At 52.1% G+C, this 19747-nt stretch overlaps 1 protein-coding gene across 2 annotated transcripts in view; it reads left to right on the top strand.

Moving 5' to 3' along the window:
• CRAMP1 (cramped chromatin regulator homolog 1) overlaps window positions 1-19747 on the top strand; it is a 56991-nt gene that overhangs the window by 2534 nt on the left and 34710 nt on the right. For both annotated transcript variants that reach the window (XM_073899733.1, XM_025877078.2), the window contains exons 2-4: window positions 118-467; window positions 10422-10615; window positions 16466-16619. In XM_073899733.1, coding sequence (XP_073755834.1) covers window positions 119-467; window positions 10422-10615; window positions 16466-16619 — 697 coding nt within the window. In that variant the 5' untranslated portion in view covers window position 118. The remainder of the gene's footprint in view (window positions 1-117; window positions 468-10421; window positions 10616-16465; window positions 16620-19747) is intronic.

The raw sequence follows: 19747 nt of genomic DNA, 5'->3' as shown, positions 1-19747 counted from the left end.
GGGAGGGGATCGCGAACAAACAACGGCGGCCATGTTGAGAGGGCATCGGTGCGCTAAACTTCTCGGGCAGGCTGCCGGGCGCGCGCCTCACCGGGGTCTCCCCCCCTGCCCGGCCAGGATGACAGTGAAGTTGGGAGACGGCGGCGGCAGCGGGGAGGACGGGCTCAAGCGGCTGGGCAAGCGGGCGGCCGACGACGACTCGCTGGAGGGCGAGGGGCCCGGCGGCGGGGACGCGGCCGACGAGAGCGGCGGCACAAAGAGGGACGCCAGGACCCCCCGGGACGGCGGCGACGGCCCCCCAGCGCCCGCGGGCGGCCCGCAGGCCCCGTCTCCACCGCCCGCCTGCCCGCAGGACCAGCACCACTTCCTCCGGTCCAGCGTGAGGCCGCAGAGCAAGAGGCTCAGGAAGGACTCGTCGTGCGCCGGGGGGAGCGGCGGCGCGGGCGGCTCGGGGCCGCGCGGAAAAGGTGAGGGGGACCCCGGCTTCTGCGGGGTGGGGGTGGGGGGCAGGGGGCCCTGCCCGCGCCCTGGCTTCCGCGACGGGGGGCACCGTGCAGGGGGACGCGCCCCCGCTCTGCCCCGAGGAGCCTGTTTCTCTCTGTGTCGGAACTACGCGAGGAGGCAGTGAGGACCGTCTCTCCGGGCAAGTACAATGGATTCCTGAAGGGTGGGTTTTGTTTTCTTTGAAAGGATCGTCCCTGATTTACATGGTAGGCTATCTCGCAGACAATGCTTTGGGGAAGGAAAGAGAGAGAGAATACCTGCCGTATCTCTTTCCCCTAGCACAACAAAGGAGTGGGCTTTCCAAACCCATTGCATAAGAAGCCAAACATGATTGATCACGGGGTCTGACTGGGGCCCATCGCTCTCTACCTCAGGTATTCCAGGCTTAGGAGTCCTAAAGACATCCAGATGCAGCCCTTTGAGTCCACGAAGGGTTCCCTGGGTGCCACAGAAACCGTGTCCCCTAAGGCAGGAGGCTGTGGGAACACTTGTGGCCTGGTACAGGCAGGGAGCAGTCTGGGTGTTTGCCCTGGTGCTCCTGGTGAGGGAGGGTGGTACAGCTTTCCTGGGGTCCCCACCCCAATCAGAGGAAAACCACCTGCCAATGTGGTTGCTGCTTTCCTCTGTTTGTGCACCCGCCTTCCTGACCGTATGAGTGAGCTCCTCTTCACTCCTCTCCGTCTGAGGCCAAATCTGCAGCACTTCACAGATAGCAGATGTAACAGAGTTCCAGTGAGCTTTACAGGAAAAAAACTTTTACTTAGTTCCTCGGGAAATGGTAATTTAAGTTTATTAGAAGCCCTGACAATTTGAAGAAGGAAGGATTTCAGAAACTAAGAGAACCATTTTGGAGACGCGTACCAAATACGTACATTTACAGTTGTTTCTGCCTTCTCACCTGGGGAGGGCTGGCATCTGAAATCTGCTGGCCTTACCAGATTTTTGGTAAAGTTACTTGATGTAAGCATACTTAAGGTTGTGAGTGTAAGGTAATTTTGCATGTTTCAGAAATTAAACCTTGTGTCCTATGTGTTTATGTTGGTGTGAAAGTTGCTGATCAGTTAGGAAAGCATTGATTTGTTTTATCAGCTTTGTTTTGTAAAAAATAGTTTTTCACTCCTAGTTACAGGTGTGTTTGAGTTATCACCAGTAAGCTCCTGGGATGCCTTCAACGGTTTGTTTGTGGTTCAGAAGTCCTAGCAGCGGCCACGGCCTTGCCAACTTGGCTCTCTGACCTGCATCTGCTCGTCTGACTTGTCGAATCCGCCGGAATGAGCAGCACACTCACCTGTGAGACAAGGTGGTGGAGTGAAAGCACTCTGCGCCTGTACGTGGCCGCCCTGTGGGAGGCGGAGTGGTGCTAACGCTTTGGGTTGCAGTTGCTCTTGGCAGTCAGGTGATGAGGGGAGGTCTGCTTTTGTTTGCATAGTGGAGCGTGGCTCATCCAGAGGTCTCCTGGATTAGCCTCACATCAGCCGTTGGCACTTCTGTTCTTGGTTCTTGTCCCAGTGCGTGCTTGGAGCAGCAGTCGACTTTCCGTTAGGAGAATGGATATGTGTTAGAATTGGTGCTTCTTGTGACTTTTATGTATTTTCCTGTTTTAGCAAGTGAATATTTCTTTAAGTAAACAATAAAGCTAAACCGTAATGGTGGCTTTTAGGAGTAAGAAGCGTGTCTGCTTTATTTCACAGAAAGTGTTGAGCCTGGCGTTTCCTGAGGGGGCCTGATCTTGTCTGCACCTTTCACTGTGCCCAGAACACCCACCTCCTCATGCCTCCATAACCTCTGCTCACTTACCACCTCCATGAATAGCCAGCAAAGGTCCGGTTCCAACAGCATGCTTGGTAACCTCTGCAAACATTTCTTAGAGGAGTGTTTGTCTTAACAGACTGGAAATCTCTCTCCCGGGTGCTGAGTGCGGATCAGCGAGGAAATGAATGGTCCTAGCATTTGTTAGTTTTTCGCTTGAAAACAAGGTAATTTCCATTATGCTCAAGGAGTGCTCCCCGCCCAGTCATTGGCAGTTGTTCCTTGGTTGATCACTGACTGCTTTTGCCAGTTTGAATCTGAACCGCCAGGCGTGAGAACCTTGCCATGAGTCTGGAGGAAAAGCCTTAGGGAGGAAAGGAAGTCTGCCTTGTGCCTCTGTGCACACCACTCTGCTTTCTTTCTGAGAAGACAGTCTTGTCAATTTCAACGAATAATGCTTTTGTAGCACAATTCCGAATTAGGTTCTGTTAGAATTCTAAGGGGCAGGGAGCTAAGAGCATCTATGTGCTACACGTTACGTCTCTCTTAGTCATTTTATTTTTTTTTTTAAAGATTTTATTTATTTGAGAGAGAGAGAATGAGAGATAGAGAGTACGAGAGGGAAGAGGGTCAGAGGGAGAAGCAGACTCCCTGCTGAGCAGGGAGCCCGATGCCAGACTCGATCCCGGGACTCCAGGATCATGACCTGAGCCGAAGGCAGTCGCTTAACCAACTGAGCCACCGAGGCGCCCTCTCTTACTCATTTTAAATGGGTGCAGGAACCGAGGTTTGTTGTCTTGATAATGTGCTCCACCTAAACAGGGTGAGCTTCAGGCCAGAAAGCAGTAGACCTGCTCGATGCCAGCGCACATGTTCCTGCTGCCCCACCTTGCCACCCAGAGTGATCCGAGGGTGCATTTGAGACCGAGATCCAGAATTCATGTATCTGTGAGAACCTGGTCCAGGAGACAGAGCCCCGAAGCCCTTCCCCTTCTGGCCAGTTTGTGATTTGGGTGATTCTTGGCTAAATGGTCTCTTTCTTGGAGCCTCAATTTCTTTGTCTCTAAATGGGGATAATGCCAGTGCCTGGCTCACCACAGTAAATAACACAGCCAAGCCCTGCCGTAAGTGGTTAAAAGGCTCCCAGGGCTTCTGTTATGGAAAACGTGGATAGCTTTGAGGTTAGGGAGCTACAGAATCTGGACAGGTAGACTGGGTTGGGTGTCACCTGTTGGGAGGTAGAGAGAGAGGTCCCGGGAACATTCCTAAGCTGTTGCCTGCCCTGTGGGGCAATTGTAAGCACAAGACAGACTCTCAGTTTCTCTGCTGCCCTTCAGTCCCCTACCCCACCCCCTTTCTGCCCAAGAACCTTCATTCTCCCCAACTTCAGGCCAGCTGGTCATGAATTGTGCCATCTCCACAGTTGGGCAGTGTTGCCTGGTTTCACTGTGCTCGTACTTAGGAAATCAGTAAATCACTGTTCAGAACTTACCTATATTTTACATAAACTGCGGGCTGCTTGTAGCTTCCGTGTGTTTTTGAAAGACATCAGATGAGGCCTGTCACCCCGATGTGGTCTTCCTTTGAGAGATGAGTACCATACGGCAGAGAGGGGTGAGCCAGCAGTCAGGAGACCTGGCTTCTCCCCCAGTGCCGCTTTGTGGCTGGCTCAGCTACGGGGCAAAGGGAAAGTCCCTTGATGTGCCCGAACTTTAGGTTCATTACTTCCAAAATGGGTTGGGCAAGATTGTGCCTAAAGCCATCCTGACCTTAACACTTAGGGGTGAAGGGGTCAGCTGTGCAGACGGGACTTGGATCCTGTGTGTTTCAAGAGAGAGTCTGGAAGCTAGGTTGCTTGAAAACAGGGTAGCTCTGTGTTTGTGGGCTCTGCCTAGCCCTTGCCTCTGGGGGAGCCCCTGGCAGGGAGTGGTCAGAGTGTGCCCCTTCCACCCGTGGGCGTGCCCACATGTCATGCAGGCACTGTCCGCTTGTCTTTGGCTCTGCGGTCACTTGTCACGGCTCGGGCATTTGGGCCAGGCCCCAGGAGGCCGGTTGAAGTATGGCCATGCATGCTGTGAACTCCCTGTCCTTCATACTCTCTGTGGAGGGAGAGGGACAATCAGATTGTCAAGACCACTGAGGCTATAGCGCTCTGATTCTTGTGCCCAGTGTGACTCAGTAAGTGATGTTTAATAAAGTCAGATGCAGTGATGACAGTGTGGAGCCCACTGTGGCCAACTGGGCAGGGGCACCGGGCTCTGCTGAAAGCCCTCAGACCTTGTCGGGAGAAGACGAGGAGGAAGGCAAGGCCTCTGCCCCCTCCCCCCACACACCCTGTGTGCTGCACTGTAAGGTCAGAGACACAGTAACCTGGACGTGTCCTATTGTGTGCCCCGGACCCCCTGTGCACGGTAGGTCAGGAGACCTGTGTCCCTGGCCACTTCAGAGATGGGCCCTGATGGAACTGTGCAGGCTAGAGAGGGAAACCCCTGCAACCCAGGGGCTCTTGTAAATTATTAAGTTCAGAGTTGTATGGATTACACTAGTTTTGCATCGAAGACATGGACAGAGTGTATAGACCCAATAGGTGAGGTAACGTTTCAATATTGGTTTGAAGGCTGAGCTACCTCTCAAATACCTTGTTGGCTTTAATGCCAAAGCTAGCGTTTCCGTGGTGTTTGCTTGTGGAATTGTCCTTTGCCAACCAAGGATACTGTAGGATTTTCATTTTATGTCGTGTGCTGTGTCTTGTTTTGTATCATATGAAGATGTAAAGGTGATAGAGGGACGATTTCAGATAGTGGAGTCACGGATGTAAGAATGAGCTTTGTCATAGGTAGGGGTGCAGGGAAGCATTTTAGGACATGGAGTAAGTGCAGTGTTAGTGCTGAAGATCGACGGGAGAAATGCCGGAGAAGGAAGAGGTTCTAGGGTGTTGTGTTTGCGAGGGATGTCGAGAATTCCAGAAAGTCTTCACCTTATTTGACAGAGAAGGCATATGTTTTCATGGAAACAATGGGGTTTTAGTTACATTTTTCTCAAACGTTTTGGGGAGAAGCGGTGTGCCTGTGAGGGAGCCCAGCCCCGGGAGCGTAGAGGACGCCGAGGCTTGGTGCCATGTGGAGGCTGCAGACGCTGCGGGCTGTGCATGGGGTCATCCCGGACCGCGCGGTTCCAGGTCACCTTCGGCTCACGAAACAGGATGTCTCAGAGGTGGGGACCCTGCACCGGGGCTCCGGTGGTACGGCTGCAGCGTCCGCACTGGTTCTGCAGAGACCGGTTGAAGGATGAGCCCATGGGAGGCCACCTTGCGGAGCACCGGCCGCGTGGAGTGGAGCAGCTCTCGGAGTCCCGTTGGGCAGCGGTGCGTGATGTGCATGATGACAGACACAGGCCCAGGGGAGGCGTCTGGATCTGCCTGCTGAGGCGACACCCTGACTGGGAATGGCCTTGGTGGAGAGGGTGCCCCCTCAGTCACGTCCAGGCTCTGAAAACAAGCTTGACGGTTGTGGCACCTGACACGGGTGAGGTGTGCTACGAGGGGCGCAGGAGCGGCCCCCAGGAGACCTTGGCATTTTGCCTCCATCTCGACTGTGGCATATCATGACCTGAGGTGGACAGGTGCACGGACCAGGTGTGCCGTCCTCAGCCTCTTGCGAGGTCCCTGTTCTCTCATACCACAGACCCAGGCCACGAGGAAGCATTCCCGCGCCAGGGTCGGAGGCAGGTGTGCCTGCAGATGGACTGCCTTTAGCTCATGTCGAACCATCTTCCCAGCTGAGAAGGTGCAGAGTGGATGCAGTAAGGGGAGACTCACGTGTTCTCCCCTCGAGGGACATCACTGAGCATCTCGCAGTGCTGGTCTGCTGTGTTCTCTGTTAATGTTCCTGACCCTGGGAAGGAACTTTCCCAGACTCTGAAAGAAAGCTCCCGGATAGTGAGTTGTTGCCTGATAGGACAGATTGTTATTACATCTTCTGTCTCTGACCTAAATTGAGTCACGCAGTTTTGTCTTAACTCTTGCCACTATTAGCTGTGTGGCTTTGGACAAGTCACTGAACCTGTTGAGGACGGAGGGAGGGGTGTCGAGGTCCCCCTCCAAACCCCTGGATCCTTTAGCTCTGTGTGGAGTAAAGACAACAGAAGCATCCGTGACACGGGTGGCAGCCGCCATGGTATCGTGTGGCTCAAGAGGAAGATGCCCAGGCTTGGTTCTAGCTGCCTGGTGACCTTGGGCCATCTCTGAAATGTGGACAGTAGCTACGCACTGAGAAGACAGAAAAAAGCAAAGCATTTGCACGTGCTTCCGAGGTGCCGTGGAGCCACACGCTCCTGGGTCCAAGCAGCCGTGTGGCATGCCAGGCAAGCTGCTCCCCGCCAGGCCTAAGCACCCCCACTTGGAAAATAGGGATCGTTTCCTCCTCTTCAGGTGATGTGAAGGGCATGGGTGATAGGGTTCCAGGCTCATTCAGAGATGTGTGATGGCGGGGACCTAGAGGAGACAGGCAGCCTGGCTTGTCCGGAGGTGGAGTGGGCAGCCGTGCAGCCTCAGAAGGCAGACCGCAGCCACACATCTGCATCCCTCAAATGCCGGCTCTGGAGAACAGGCTGTGGCCGGGGTTGGTGGTTTGGAGACCAGGGAGGAGGCTGTTAAAGTTGTCTTACTCAGGAGTGATAAGGAGCTGGCCTGGGAACATGGCCACAGAAATGGGGACAGGAGAAGCTGGGTGGCCCCTGGGCAGCTGGAGGACTATGACACAGAAGTAGGTTGACGGGGAAGAGTGGGCTCTGTTGGACGCATTGGGTCTCGGGCGGGTGAGGGGCCCCTGCCCTGCTCTCTGTGGGTTTCTGAGCTCTTGTGGAGCATCTGCTGTGTTTGAGGCCTGGTGTCAGGCTTAGGCACTGAAAAGTCAAACACTGTTCCTGCTTTCAGAGACCTTGCTGTTGGGATCCTATTCTTGTACATTGCTTCCCTGCAGGTTCCTGGGACACCGACTTCTCATCACGCAGACCCTCGTTCACCCTCTTTGTGGCCTCAGAAACTAGATGCAGACCGAGCATTGACTTTGGTCCTCTACTTTTTTCTGCTGGGCTTCTTGCACCTGCTGCCCCCCACCCCTCTACCCCCGGAGAAAGCCCCTATACCCACCCAGTCTTGTTCACAGTGGTCTTCTCTTTCTGCCTCCAGTCTTTCTGCCTCCAGCCTTCCCACTTCTGTCCTCGCTTGCTTCTCTCTTCCCCCTTCACTCGTCACTGTTTTTATTGCAATGCTTCTGCACAGGTGGGAGGCCCCACCCAGGAGCCCACTGTTGCGTTCCCCCACAGTCTCTCTGGGCCTATTTCTTGTTTCTGCTTGAGCTGGAGTGCTTGAATGAGCCTGAAGTGAAGTGCTGAGCCATTCTTGTCTGAAATTTGGGGGATGGACCAGATGGCCTGTAATCTTTCTACTCTGAAGTTTTGTGATTCTAGTTTGCTTTTTAAAAGCATTCAAAGTCTAGAATGATGGTCACCAAACGTTAGAAATGGTTACTTGGGGTGATTGGTTTTCGCTTTTGAGCGTTTTGACCTTTCATACGTTTTCTTTATCCTGTTATCTCTGAGGATCCTTCCAGCTCAGAAATGCTTCCATTGTGTTTTCCTTCGCTGTTCATTCTCCTTGTCCTGGGTCTCGCTGGTGCTGTGATCCAGTGAAATCTCACAAGAGCTAGCCAGACATCTGCATTATAGACTTCTCAGAAACATACGTCTCTTCCTTTCAAGTAGGTCTGATACCACTGTGGGCTGGCAGAGAGGTAAACCTGAGCTGTGATTGTCAGGCTAGTTAGCAAGTTGCTGTTGTTTTAGAAAAAAGAGAGTTACTGAAGGTTTCATCAGACGTTGAAAATGACCCTGACGTGCTCTGTTGTGGGTGTCGCAGAGGTGGACGGCAACCCTTCCTCAGATAACTCCACCCGAGAGGTTATAGGCTCCAAATCAGCAGGCACTTCCTGTGCATAAGAGCCATGTCCTGAATGGCTGCCGTGACCTGGCCTTGGGTTTGAAGCAGAAGCATCTGTGAGGTGATGGGAAATGACCTGAAGCCGGTCATCCCTGCAAATGTGCTTGAAAGTCACCACTTGTTGAAGACATCTCGGGAAGTGCTGGGTTCACTAATTAGGTCATGTCTTGGGTTTGGTTTGGTTTGGTGAGGAATGGACCAAGTCAGATGTGTATTGAGTACACCCTTAGCCCACCGGGCAGCGGCTTGCCACCTGGAGGGCGACTGTTGTGCCCGCGGGCCGGGGAAGGAGCAGCTGGAGTAAGGGCTGGTGGGGCTCTGACACCCGGAGCCAGACAGTGTCTTACTCTAACGGGGCACATCGGACCGTGATTGTCAAGCTCTCGGACAGAGCTCTGGTACTTTCTGCGATGGTAGAAGTACTCTGTGCTCACCAGCACAGGAGCCACGAGCCACACGTGGGCATCGGCCACTAGAAATGTGGCTGGTGTGAACGAGGAACTGGGTTTTTTGTTTTATTGAATTTTAATTCATCAGCATTTATGCCTTGGGTGGCGGCAGCTGAATTGGACAGTGCAGTGGTGATAAACAAGGATTTTGGGGACCCAGTCACGTTGCCTTCTGAAGTCACCAAACTGGTGCACTTTTACACACGAGAGAATATCTCTCATTTTATGTAGCAGCATGATTTTTCTGCATGTGTGACCACACATTCTGCTCTCCGATAGCTGACTGATCTAACAGCTCCGTGGCACGCTCTGGGGGAAGTCCAACACATGTGTCAGAACATGGTGACCATGCCTCCCCCTGTCCCTCGGGCCATCCCTGCCCCATGGCTTGTGTTTTTCTAGGGATGGTCTCTGCAAGCGTATATGGATTAGTGGACTTAAAATGTTTCACTTCCTCTGATTTTCTCTGAAATCCCTGTCTTTCGTCCCTGCTCTGGAGGCAGACCCCTGTCAAGGGGATGAGGGAAGTGTAGCCACGTAGGGAGGCCCCTGATTGCCCAGGAAGAGGACCTCCCTCGAAAAGCTCATGATTATCTCACTAGGAAAGCATTTTAAAGATAATTTGCATTTGTTTCACTTTTGCTTTTTTTTTATTAAAGATTTTATTTATCTGAGAGAGAGAGCGCACGCACAAGCAGGGGGGGAGGGGCAGAGGGAGAGGGAGAAGCAGGCTTCCTGCTGAGCAGGGAGCCCGATGCAGGACTCGATTCCAGGACCCTGGGATCATGACCTAAGCCGAAGGCAGACGCTCAACCGACCTAGCCACCCAGGTGCCCTCACTTTTGCTTTTCAAAACATTTTTAATTTTATGATCTTATTTTTACCATCCTGCCCCCCCTCCCAAACTGTTCCAATTTTGATGATTGCTCACCATGGATGGTCCTGAAGTTCCATAGGATGGAATTCCAGTCATTGCAGGTGTGTGCTGGGCCTTCCCTGCACTCTGAGGAAGGGACCAGATGGGTGGGAAGATTGGGTCCCAAAAGGTTTTTATCTGTGACTTTGCCTCTGTTCTCCCAGGAGTATGGAGCTGTCAGTGTATGGTGGCCCCGCACAGTCCATCCTGCTCTCCCCTCAGCGTGGCCTCCAAGGGCTCATTGTGAGATTAGGAACTGGTATTTTTAGAGCAGCTGTGAGGTTGTCATTAGATTTTGTTGGTGGAAATTGATCAAGAAAAAGGAGTTCCAAAACCTTTTAAAGATTTCTTTTAAGGGCATCAAATGATTCGTATTTTGAAGTATTGGTTATATGTAAGAGAAGGCATTGAAACTCAGATGTGTTTTTGAGTTTGAATTTCAGTTTGTTGATTTGAAAAGACAATTATTTCACCCCAAACACGTTGGAGAAAGACACTTTGATATATGATGTGGGTTTTCAGGACATGGGGGCAAAGGGCTGTCAGCCTCTGGTGGGGACGTGGTGGTCATTCTCCTTCAGTGGGTCTGCAGAGAGCTCTTTCTTCTTTTTCTCCCTGTAAAAAGGTTGGAAAGAGTCATGAGGTCAGGTCGGGATGAGGTCATTGCCTAATAGCGCTAGCGGGCCGTGGCTGGTCCCAGGTGCTGTCCCACGGTGGCGCCACCCAGTGGACGTGTGTGCATTGGGGCCTTCCTGAGCTCTGCTGCCTTCTGGAACAGCTCACCATATGGTTCTTTCTCTCCAAGGAGCCGACGGTGGCGGATCGTCGTCCGGAAATGGGTCTGGGGCTGTTCCTGCTGCACCTGCGGGGGGCTCTCGCTCCTCTTCCCGGAACTTGGGGTCTTCCAGTGGTGAGAAGGAAGAAGGCAAGAAGGCCCGGCGGCAGTGGGAGTCGTGGAGCACAGAGGATAAGAACACTTTCTTCGAGGGGCTCTATGAGGTGAGCTCTGGGGCCAGGACAGGCGGCCGAAAGTCCCAGTCTCTTTCCACCTTGTCCGTGTTTCTGTTTCTATTGGCCTCTGCCAGTGCTGACCACGTGGCTGCGAGATCTACTAGGTCAGCTGTTCAGTGGGGAGCCCCTTGTGGGCAGCAGGTGTGGGTCCCCAAGGCCCCGGACTCGCCCTCTGACCTTGGCCCTTTATCCCCTCATTGTGACTTTTAAAAGCTGATGCTAGTGAAGTGGCTGTTAGGAGATGTCCTTGTTTGATTCATTTCTTTCCACTCCAAGAGTCTACCCGTTGTCTCAGATACATTTTTTTTTCTTTTTTTAAGATTTTATTTATTTTTGAGAAAGCATCCGCGCAAGTGAGAGCAGGGGGAGGGGCAGAGAGAGGCAGAGAGAATCTTAAGCAGACTCGTTGCTGAGCGCGGAGCCCTACGTGGGACTCAATCTCATGACCCTGAGATCATGACCTGGGCTGAGACCATGGGTTGGACACTTAACCGATTGAGCCCTGTAGGCGCCCTGAGATACATTCTTGACTGAAGGGTGGAGCCTGTCTCTGGGCCTTCCCCTTGCAGTTGAGAGGGCTCCTCGGAGGAGTGGCCCCTGATGGGGAGGGACAAGGGGACACTTGCCACATCAGTCAGAGCCGGCAGCTTAACCCCAAGAGATGTCACAGTGGACCTGGGACAGAGTCAGAAGTCCTAAAAGTAGAGAGAAGCTGCTCCCGGATCCCACTGCCCAAAGAAGGACCTGTGCTCCCTACCAGCTATTTTCACTTCCCCGGTTTGCATTTTCATGTGTTTGTAACTATGGAGAACATATTCCTTTTGTTAACGTCAAATGCACTTTCATGGTAGGTTACAGTTCTTATGCTCAGTATTTTTTTTTTCGTGCCTATAAATATTCTACTTCAGGTTAAAACAACCTGTGGCTTGCATGCTTGCTGCCCATATTTATAAATAAAGCTTTTTTGGGACGCAGCCACGCCCATTCACTTGTATATAGTTTCTGGCCACTTTTGAGGACAGTAGCAGCTCCAGCAAATACTGAATGGCCCGAGACATCTGAATGTTTGCCCTCTAGCCAGTCCTCACTCTCTTTCACCATCCTTGTATCCTTGGTTGTTGTGGTTCCTTCCAGGTTTTGTTGTAAGCGATGGTACACTGAACATCTTTGTGCCTATTTCATATTTTAGACTGCCTCATTGGGCTGTAGTGTCAGGAGTAGGTTACTCAGTCAGCGAGCATATTCCTTTAATAGCACAGTGATAGCAGTGATGGAAAAGTCTTGCCAAGCTTGGCAAACAGGGCTCATAGCACAAAGGGGCTTTGGAATTGATGCTCTGAAGGGTGATTAGAGATTAGAAAGGGTGAGGAGCTAGAACTCAATGCTGGTGTCCGAATAGTCCTGTGGCTACCCTTCTCACTTCAGGGGGCCACCGCTTCGGTTCTGCCATCCCAGTTGGAGGAGGCCCGTCTGTCCGTGCCGATGGACTCCGTCATCCAGGGAGACCATGAGGTGTATATTTGAGGTTTGTTCCTGTAGGTGCAGAGTCCTTTAAGTGAGTTCAGATGTGTTCTCTTTCTTCCCTGTGACAGTTTGAGAGGATAGCCTAGGGGCTGATTTTGTATAGTTACATCCCCAGACTGTGCCTCTTTGAAGTTGCTGGTTAGAGAAGACTGGAGGCCCCAGGACCGTTGTCACATTGTGCCACTGATTGATGCTCCCCTTCAAGCTTTGCTGTGGTCCTTCCTGGGGAGATCGCGGCTCTGCGGGGGTCTGGCCACCCGGGTGCAGAATGCAGGCCGGAGCTGTGCTTCTCGATTAAAAGTGAGGGAAGGATACCCCGTCAGTGACCCACCCTGCCTTTCTTCAGGTAAATTAGTTCATTCCCTTCTCGCTAGGCCAACCTTCTTGTTCTACATTGGAGGTCTTGGTGTTGGAGGTGTTGGAGGTCTCCTGAAATCCTTGATGAACAATCTCTGACTGTTGTGGTCACTTCCTGCTTTCCACAGTTGGTGCTGTGTAGCCCACATGTGCTGTGTGTGCACTGTGTGCGTGTGTGCGCACGTTGGGGCGGGGGCACGAGCGCATGCTTTACAGCTGACACTTGGTGTGTTTGCCTGAGGCTCAGCGGGACCCTGGCAGGTCTTGATGGAGGGCTGATGAGCTGGGGGGCTGTGATTGAACAGTGTATGTGGGGTGGGGTGTGGGAGCCCAGCACGGGTCTCTGCTCTGCAGTGTATGTGCCGTCCTCCCTGCCTTCCGCTGCACATGTCTGATGACCCAGCTCAGCACAGAGAGGCTGTCATGACCTAGAGGGATGGGGCGTGGGACTGGCTGAAGCCCGACTGGGGATGCAGGAACTCCAACGATGTCATGGAGGCTTTGTCATCCCGCGTGCGGGTTGGTGACATGCTGTGCTTACTGCCTCCTGCTTCAGACAGCTCTCAGAGACGAGAGTGCCACCCCCACCACCCACTCCAGCTGGGACAGGTCTGGGAAGACTCAGATGGGCCAGGCCTATCCCAGACCCTTCCTGTGGCCGGCGGTGTGGGTCGTGGCCCCCACGACAGGGCGAATGCCTGTAGTGATGTCATCCTTGACATCCTCTTACTCTGTTTTGAGTAAGCCGGTCACCGACATTTCGTTTTACTTCTTCTGTCTGTGGTTCCTGCCCTACAGCCGCCTGGCCAGCATCCTGTGCTTCTCACCACGTAGATAATTGCTAAAGGTTCATCTGCATCCAGAGCACCACAGGAGTGCTAGGATGCAAAGAAGTCCCCCTTAAGGGTTGACAGTCTGATTAGAGAAATGCCGCAGGAACATAAAAGGTGGTGCTGTCAGGAAGCCTGTGCTAACAAATGCCACAAGAATTCAGAAGGCAGCATAGTCTGAGAATCACCAGACCCAGAGTCTGGTCCCAGGCTGGCGAGCGCGCACCTGTCTGGGTTTGCTGCCCTGCTGTGCAGGGGAGCTGAGGGACGGAGAGGCCGTCTGCTCCGTCATGGTTCTGATCAGGGGCTGAGGGGGGACCTGTGGGGGAGGGCACACCCAAAGGAGGGCATTCAAAACACCTTTTTATGTTCTTTATTTTTATAACAGTGAAGCTTTAATTCTTAGATTTCTTATACTTTAACTTTTCACTTTAAAACCATTTCAGACTTGGAAAAAGTTGCAGAAAAAGTACAAAGAATTCCATGTTCACATAACCTCAGTGTTACCAGCACAATGAGGAGATTCGACGTGGATACTGTAGCATTTACTGACCTGTGGGCCTTACTCAGGTTTAGCTGGTGTTCCCACTGATGTCCTTTCTAGATCAGGGTCCCACATTGCATTCGGTGGTCCTGATTCCTGAGCCCTCCACACGCAGACAGGCCCTCAGTCTGCCTCCTTTCTTCCGTCTATTAAGACCTTAACACCTTTTTTTTTTTTAATTTAAATTCAGTTTAGTTAACCTATACTGTATTACTAGTTTCAGGAATAGAAGTTAGTGATGTATCATTTGCATAGGACACCCAGTGCTCATTCCATCGTGTACCCTCCTTGGTGCCCATCACCCAGTTACCCCATCCCCCCCACCTCCCTTCCAGCAACCCCGTTTCCTAGAGTTAAGAGTCTCTTACACTTTACCTCCGTCTCTGATTTCATCTTATTTTTCCTTTCCTCCCCCTACATTCATCTGTTTTCTTAAATTTCACATGTGAGTGAAATCATATGATAATTGTCTTTTTCTGACTGACTTATTTCGCTTAGCATAATACTCTCTAGTTCTATCCGCGACATTGCATATGGCAAGATTTTGTTCTTTTTGATGGCTGCATAATATCCCATTGTATATATAGATCACATCTTCTTTATCCATTCATTTGTTGATGGACGTCTGGGCTCTTAGTGCGGCTGTTGTGGACATTGCTGCTATGAACATTGGGGTGCATGTGCCCCTTTGGATCACTACATTTGTATCTTTGGGGTAAATACCCAGTAGTGCAATTGCTGGGTCATAGGGTAGCTCTGTTTTTTTGTGTTTTTTTTTTTAAAGATTTCATTTATTTATTTGACACAGAGAGACAGCGAGAGAGGGAACACAAGCAGGGGGAGAGGCTTCCCGCCAAGCAGGGAGCCCAATCTGGGACTTGATCCCAGGACCCTGGGACCATGACCCGAGCTTAAGGCAGACGCTTAACGACTGAGCCACCCAGGCACCCGGGTAGCTCTATTTTTAATACTGTTTTCCAGAGTGGCTGCACCAGCTTGCGTTCCCACCAACAGCGTAACAGGGTTCCCCTTTGTCCGCATCCTCGACAACAATTGTTGTTTTCTAAGTTGTTAATTTTAACCATTCTGACAGGTGTGAGGTGGTATCTCATTGTGGTTTTGATTTGTATTTCCCTGATGCCGAGTGATTTTGAGCATTTTTTCATGTAAGACCTTGACATTTTTGAAGACTCCTCGTCTGTTAGGTTGTGGAATGCTCTCAGTTTGGGCATCTCTGAGGTTACCTCATAATTAAATGTACATTTTGCATTTTTGTCAAGAATCCCACAGGAGTGCCAGGCTGGTCCTGGGCGCATCTGTCCAGAGCGCATGATGTGCTCCATCCTGTTTGGTGGTGTGAACCTTGATTATTGCGTTCAGGTGGCACCTGCTGGGTCCTATACTGACTAGTCTTTTTTTTTTTTTTTTTTTTACTTTGAGACTATGTAAATGCCCTTTTTTTCATTCCTTTCTCCACTAACTTTAGCAACCATGCCACTTTTTACTTGAAATAACTATGATTACACTGTTTGTCTAATGGTGATTTTTTGACCGTCTTTCTTTCTACACTTACTAGAGATCTCCTGCAAGAAAAAGCTCTCCCTTCTCCCTCATTTAGGTACGAATGTAATGATTTATTTTTATCTGTGTGGACTCAAGGACATGTAGCCTATTCTATGTCACAATCTGTTCCTATCCCTGTTGGTTTTGTTGCCCAAATTGTTGCAGGTTTGGGAGCCTCTTCAGGTTGGCTCCTGTCATGTTCAAGCACTTGCATACTTTCTAGCACAGCAAGATACTCCAGACTCACTGGTACTTTTCCTGCTCCCATCTCTTCAAGGCACCCTGGTTCCTTCTGCGAAGTGGGATTTAGAAGCCAAGAAAGGGGTGCTGGGGGTGCTTGCGCTGCTGGGCTGCTGTCATCTCTGGGTCCTCCCCAGGACTCCTGTCTTGGCTTCAATGAAGTATCAGCAGCTCCCACACAGCGCTGGTGGTGACTGTTCTCTGGAACACCACTTTCATTCTGAAAATGCCAGAAAATCTCAGCTCCTACGAGGAGATGTTGAAGGAAGGGACAGCCCATAGATGTGTCGTTCTCTTACTAAGTGTTCATATTTGCTGACCCTGTGAATATAGGATAGGTTTCGTTTGATCGAAGCAGTGAGGATGTTTCTGAATAGTTGACGTATTGTTTTAAGTCCAGGTATAGAGCACCCTCAGCTCCTCCGTCCTTGTAGTCTGTGTTGTGTATCCCCATGATTGTCTTCACCGAGCGGTCGTCTTTCCTGGTCTCTCGGCCCTTCCGTCTGAGCGATGAGCGTTGTGTTCTCCTTCTCCAGGGCTCTTGCCTCTTTGGTCTCCTATCCCTGAGTTTCCACTGCTGCTTTGTCCGTTATTTGAGTTAAAACCTGAGGTTCTAAGGAGGTGAGGTTGAATTTCATGTACAAAGAATAGCCGTGAAGGACGTTTGCTTGACCACAGTGGTCTCCTTTTCCTTTTCTCTTTTCTTGGGAAGTGTCTGTGTTGTACAGAAGACTGCCTTGTTGTAACCTCTGTGCTTTTAATGTGGACTTCATTTTCCAGCATGGGAAAGACTTTGAAGCCATTCAGAACAACATTGCCCTCAAGTACAAGAAGAAAGGCAAACCAGCAAGCATGGTGAAGAACAAAGAGCAGGTCCGGCATTTCTACTACCGCACGTGGCACAAGATCACCAAGTACATTGACTTTGATAACGGTGAGTGTGCTTGGGCACAGTTGGCTGCTGGTCAGGAGCTGGTTCCCACAAACCCATAAGACACATCCTCTGGCATTGTTCTCACCTGGCCACATGGCCAGGGATACCGTGCCTCGTGGCGCTTTGGCTGGTGGTATGCCCAGGCATCGTTGGTTAAGCTGAATGGTGAGGAAGCTGCGTGTATTTTTAAGGTCCCTGGGTGCCTGGGCATCTTGGTCCCTGGCTCGCTCTGGGCCCATGTCCCGTGCTGGGAGGGTAGGGCCCCCCGGTTGACCAGGAGAGGGCGGGCCACGGGTGCGGGCCGGCCAGAATCGGACCCCCTCGGTGCCCGCCCTTCTTTCCCAAGTGGGCGCTCCTTGGGGTGAGGGTGGGGTAGGGCCGGTGTGTGGTGGGCCAGGGGGAGGGCCAGCGGGAGGGCTAGCTTTCTCAGGGCTCTTGTCTGCGTTTGAAGCCAGGCTCAAGTAGTCCCGTGTTCGGTTCACATGTCTGGGTCAGCGCTCAGAGCAGCGTTTCCGACCAGCCTCTTTGTTCCTAGGGGAGGCTCCACGTGTCACACCTGCCTCTCTGTCATCACTTCACCTTTCTTGATGTCGCTCTTCGTTTCTATAGTTTCACTCGTAGCTCGGTCATTCTGGACATTTGCTTCTACCAACTTCACTCATTTCTGACTCTCCTGTTAAAATAGTCTAAGTTCTGATGTAGAACAGTTGTGGTGGCTATGGTCTGTCGCTCGCACTTTGAATCTTTGCCGCCATGAGCCCTCGGTGTCAGCCCTGATGGATGACCGCCCGTATTTCCTGTGGGCATACTTGGCCCATTTGGGGAGTCTCGGCCATGTGTGTGCCAGCGACCCCCCCAGGCTGACCCATCCAACTCTCCTCCCTGGCTCTCCCACGGGTCAGCATTCCGGGACATGGGGTTCTTCCTTTGGCCTGAGAAAGGCCCAGAGAGCACGATTCAAGCAGTCTCCTTCTGTAAAGGGTCAGATGGTAAATATTTTGGGCTTTGGGGTTTGCAGTCTATCAAAGATGTTTGTAGACCAAAGCAGATGAGTGTTGCTGTGTTCCAGAAACAGTTCCTTCACAAAAAGAGGCTATGGGCTGTGTTTGGCCTGTGAGCTATAGTTTGCTAACCCCTGCCCTACAGAAATCCTTCCTTGCTGCCACTGGCCAGTGTGGGAGCCCTTGGGGACAGAGCTCCCGAGCTCCAGACGGTCACAGTTGTTACATGACCCTGTCACCTGAATGTACTTACCTCCAAATCTCCGTGGACATCTGTCACCAGTCTTGTTGGTTGTACCTCAGAGCTTTTCGGGTCTGTCCTCACTGCCTGGTCCCTGTTGGTCCTGTTCCAGATCATTGCTGTTCTCCCATGGCCCAGTCCCACCGTTCGAACCTGCCCCTCACATCACGAGATCCCCACCAGGTGTGCCTCTGCCGGGCTGCCCCCTGCCTCAGCCCCTCCCGCAACCCCGCCAGGTACTCTCATGCTGACCTGCAGGCCGGCGGGAGTGGGGTCTCCACCATCCTGGTACCTGCACTCCTGCTCACCTTCCCAGACCGAGTGCCTGTGCTGTTCTCCTGGAAATTCCTGCCTGAATCCTTCCCTGCCCCTCCTGCTCTCTGAGTGTGGGCTGCCTCTGTGCCTGTGGCTGAGCACATCCCCCGCAGGGCAGACGAGGAAACCCAGGCGCAGCCGTGCAGGCCCTCACCGGAGCTCACCGAGATGGTCAGTGGGGGAGCCGAGACCCCCCTTCTTCCCAGATGCCCTCCGCCATGTGCTCAGCGCAGGTCCTCACCCCTCCCGCGCTCGCCAGCTTGCAGGCCACTTTTCACGCCCCTGTGGGGTTTCTCTCTGCTTCCTGTTGAGTGTCCTTTTGTTGAGTGATGTCACTACAGGTGAATAAGTTTTTACTTTTCCTTTTGGACTGGCAGGTCACTTCTGGTGGTTTTAAATAATGCGCTTGTGGACATCCCTGTTCACAGAGCACTTTCCTTCAGAAGCACTTTCTTCAAGTAAATTACAGGATTGAGATCAGTTTCGTTATGTCTCATTGTGAGCATCTCGTCGTGAGTGCTAATTGTCCTCTCTGAGGATGAGCATCAGGCCTGCTGGCCTGTCGAGCACACCCCACCTGTGGCCAGTCTGTCTTCACGGCAGGACCCCGTGTGCAGTGCCTTCATTCTGCCGAGTTTATGGCCCCACCGAGCTGCTCTCTGGCCAGCACGATGCTCTTGTTTCCACGAGTCCTTTCCAGGTCCCTTTCCGGCTTGAGCACTTTCCACTGGCTACCTCGAGTGGTGTCCTTCCGGTCCTTGCAGGGGACACGTGTCTCAGTGTTTACAACACATAATCGAAGCCACCTGGGAGGAGGGAGGGCTCAGCACCCCAGGCCAGTCCCTCCAGCTTCAGGGGCCTCCAGCCCAGCCTGGCGCCTCCATGGGGAAAGTAGATCAGGAAAAAACAGTGGGTCCGGCACCTTGGGACAGCATATCCCTTGATGTGGATTGCCATTCTTTCTGGAGACCTGTGGAAATGGGCTGTTGATTGCCATGCTTTGGGGACCATCCCTAGGTCATACTTGGCAGATTTTTTGCTGATACTCTGTTGTTTATTGGCTTTTGGGGTTCATATGAACATTAACAGGAGATTCTCTGCAGGCCTGGGTGTGTGGCAGCCAGTCAGCCACATTTTGTTCTTTACCTGAGTGTCACCACGCCATCCGTGTACCTGCTGGCTGTGCGTGTCCTTAGTTGACTATGCTTCTCAGATCACGAGTTTATTTGAAAACATCAACACTGGTCCAGATCCTGGCGAATCTAAGACTTAATAACATCTGTGGTCTTCACAAACCCCTTCCCTGCCTTCCGCAGTGGCCCATGTCCCCACTGTCCTTCACCTGACCTGTGCGCTTCTTGGTGCCTCTGGGTTTAGCGTCTGCCTTCGGTTCAGGTCATGATCCCGGGATCCTGGGATTGAGCTCCATGTCGGCGTCCTGCTCGGCGGGGAGCCTGCTTGAGGATTCCCTCTCGCCCTCTGTCCCTTCCCCTACATTCCCCTCCTCCACCCGATACCTAAATAACATCTTTAAAAAAAAATAGTGACCCCGTGAGAAGAGCCTTCTTTCT

This window comes from Callorhinus ursinus, unplaced genomic scaffold (assembly GCF_003265705.2).
Source record: "Callorhinus ursinus isolate GAN/ISIS: 27379988/994484 unplaced genomic scaffold, GSC_fseal_2.0 scaffold13, whole genome shotgun sequence".
In the NCBI taxonomy this organism is placed as follows: Eukaryota; Metazoa; Chordata; class Mammalia; order Carnivora; family Otariidae; genus Callorhinus; species Callorhinus ursinus.
Note: the sequence above shows the minus strand (reverse complement) of the source record. Positions and strands in the feature narration are given on the sequence as shown.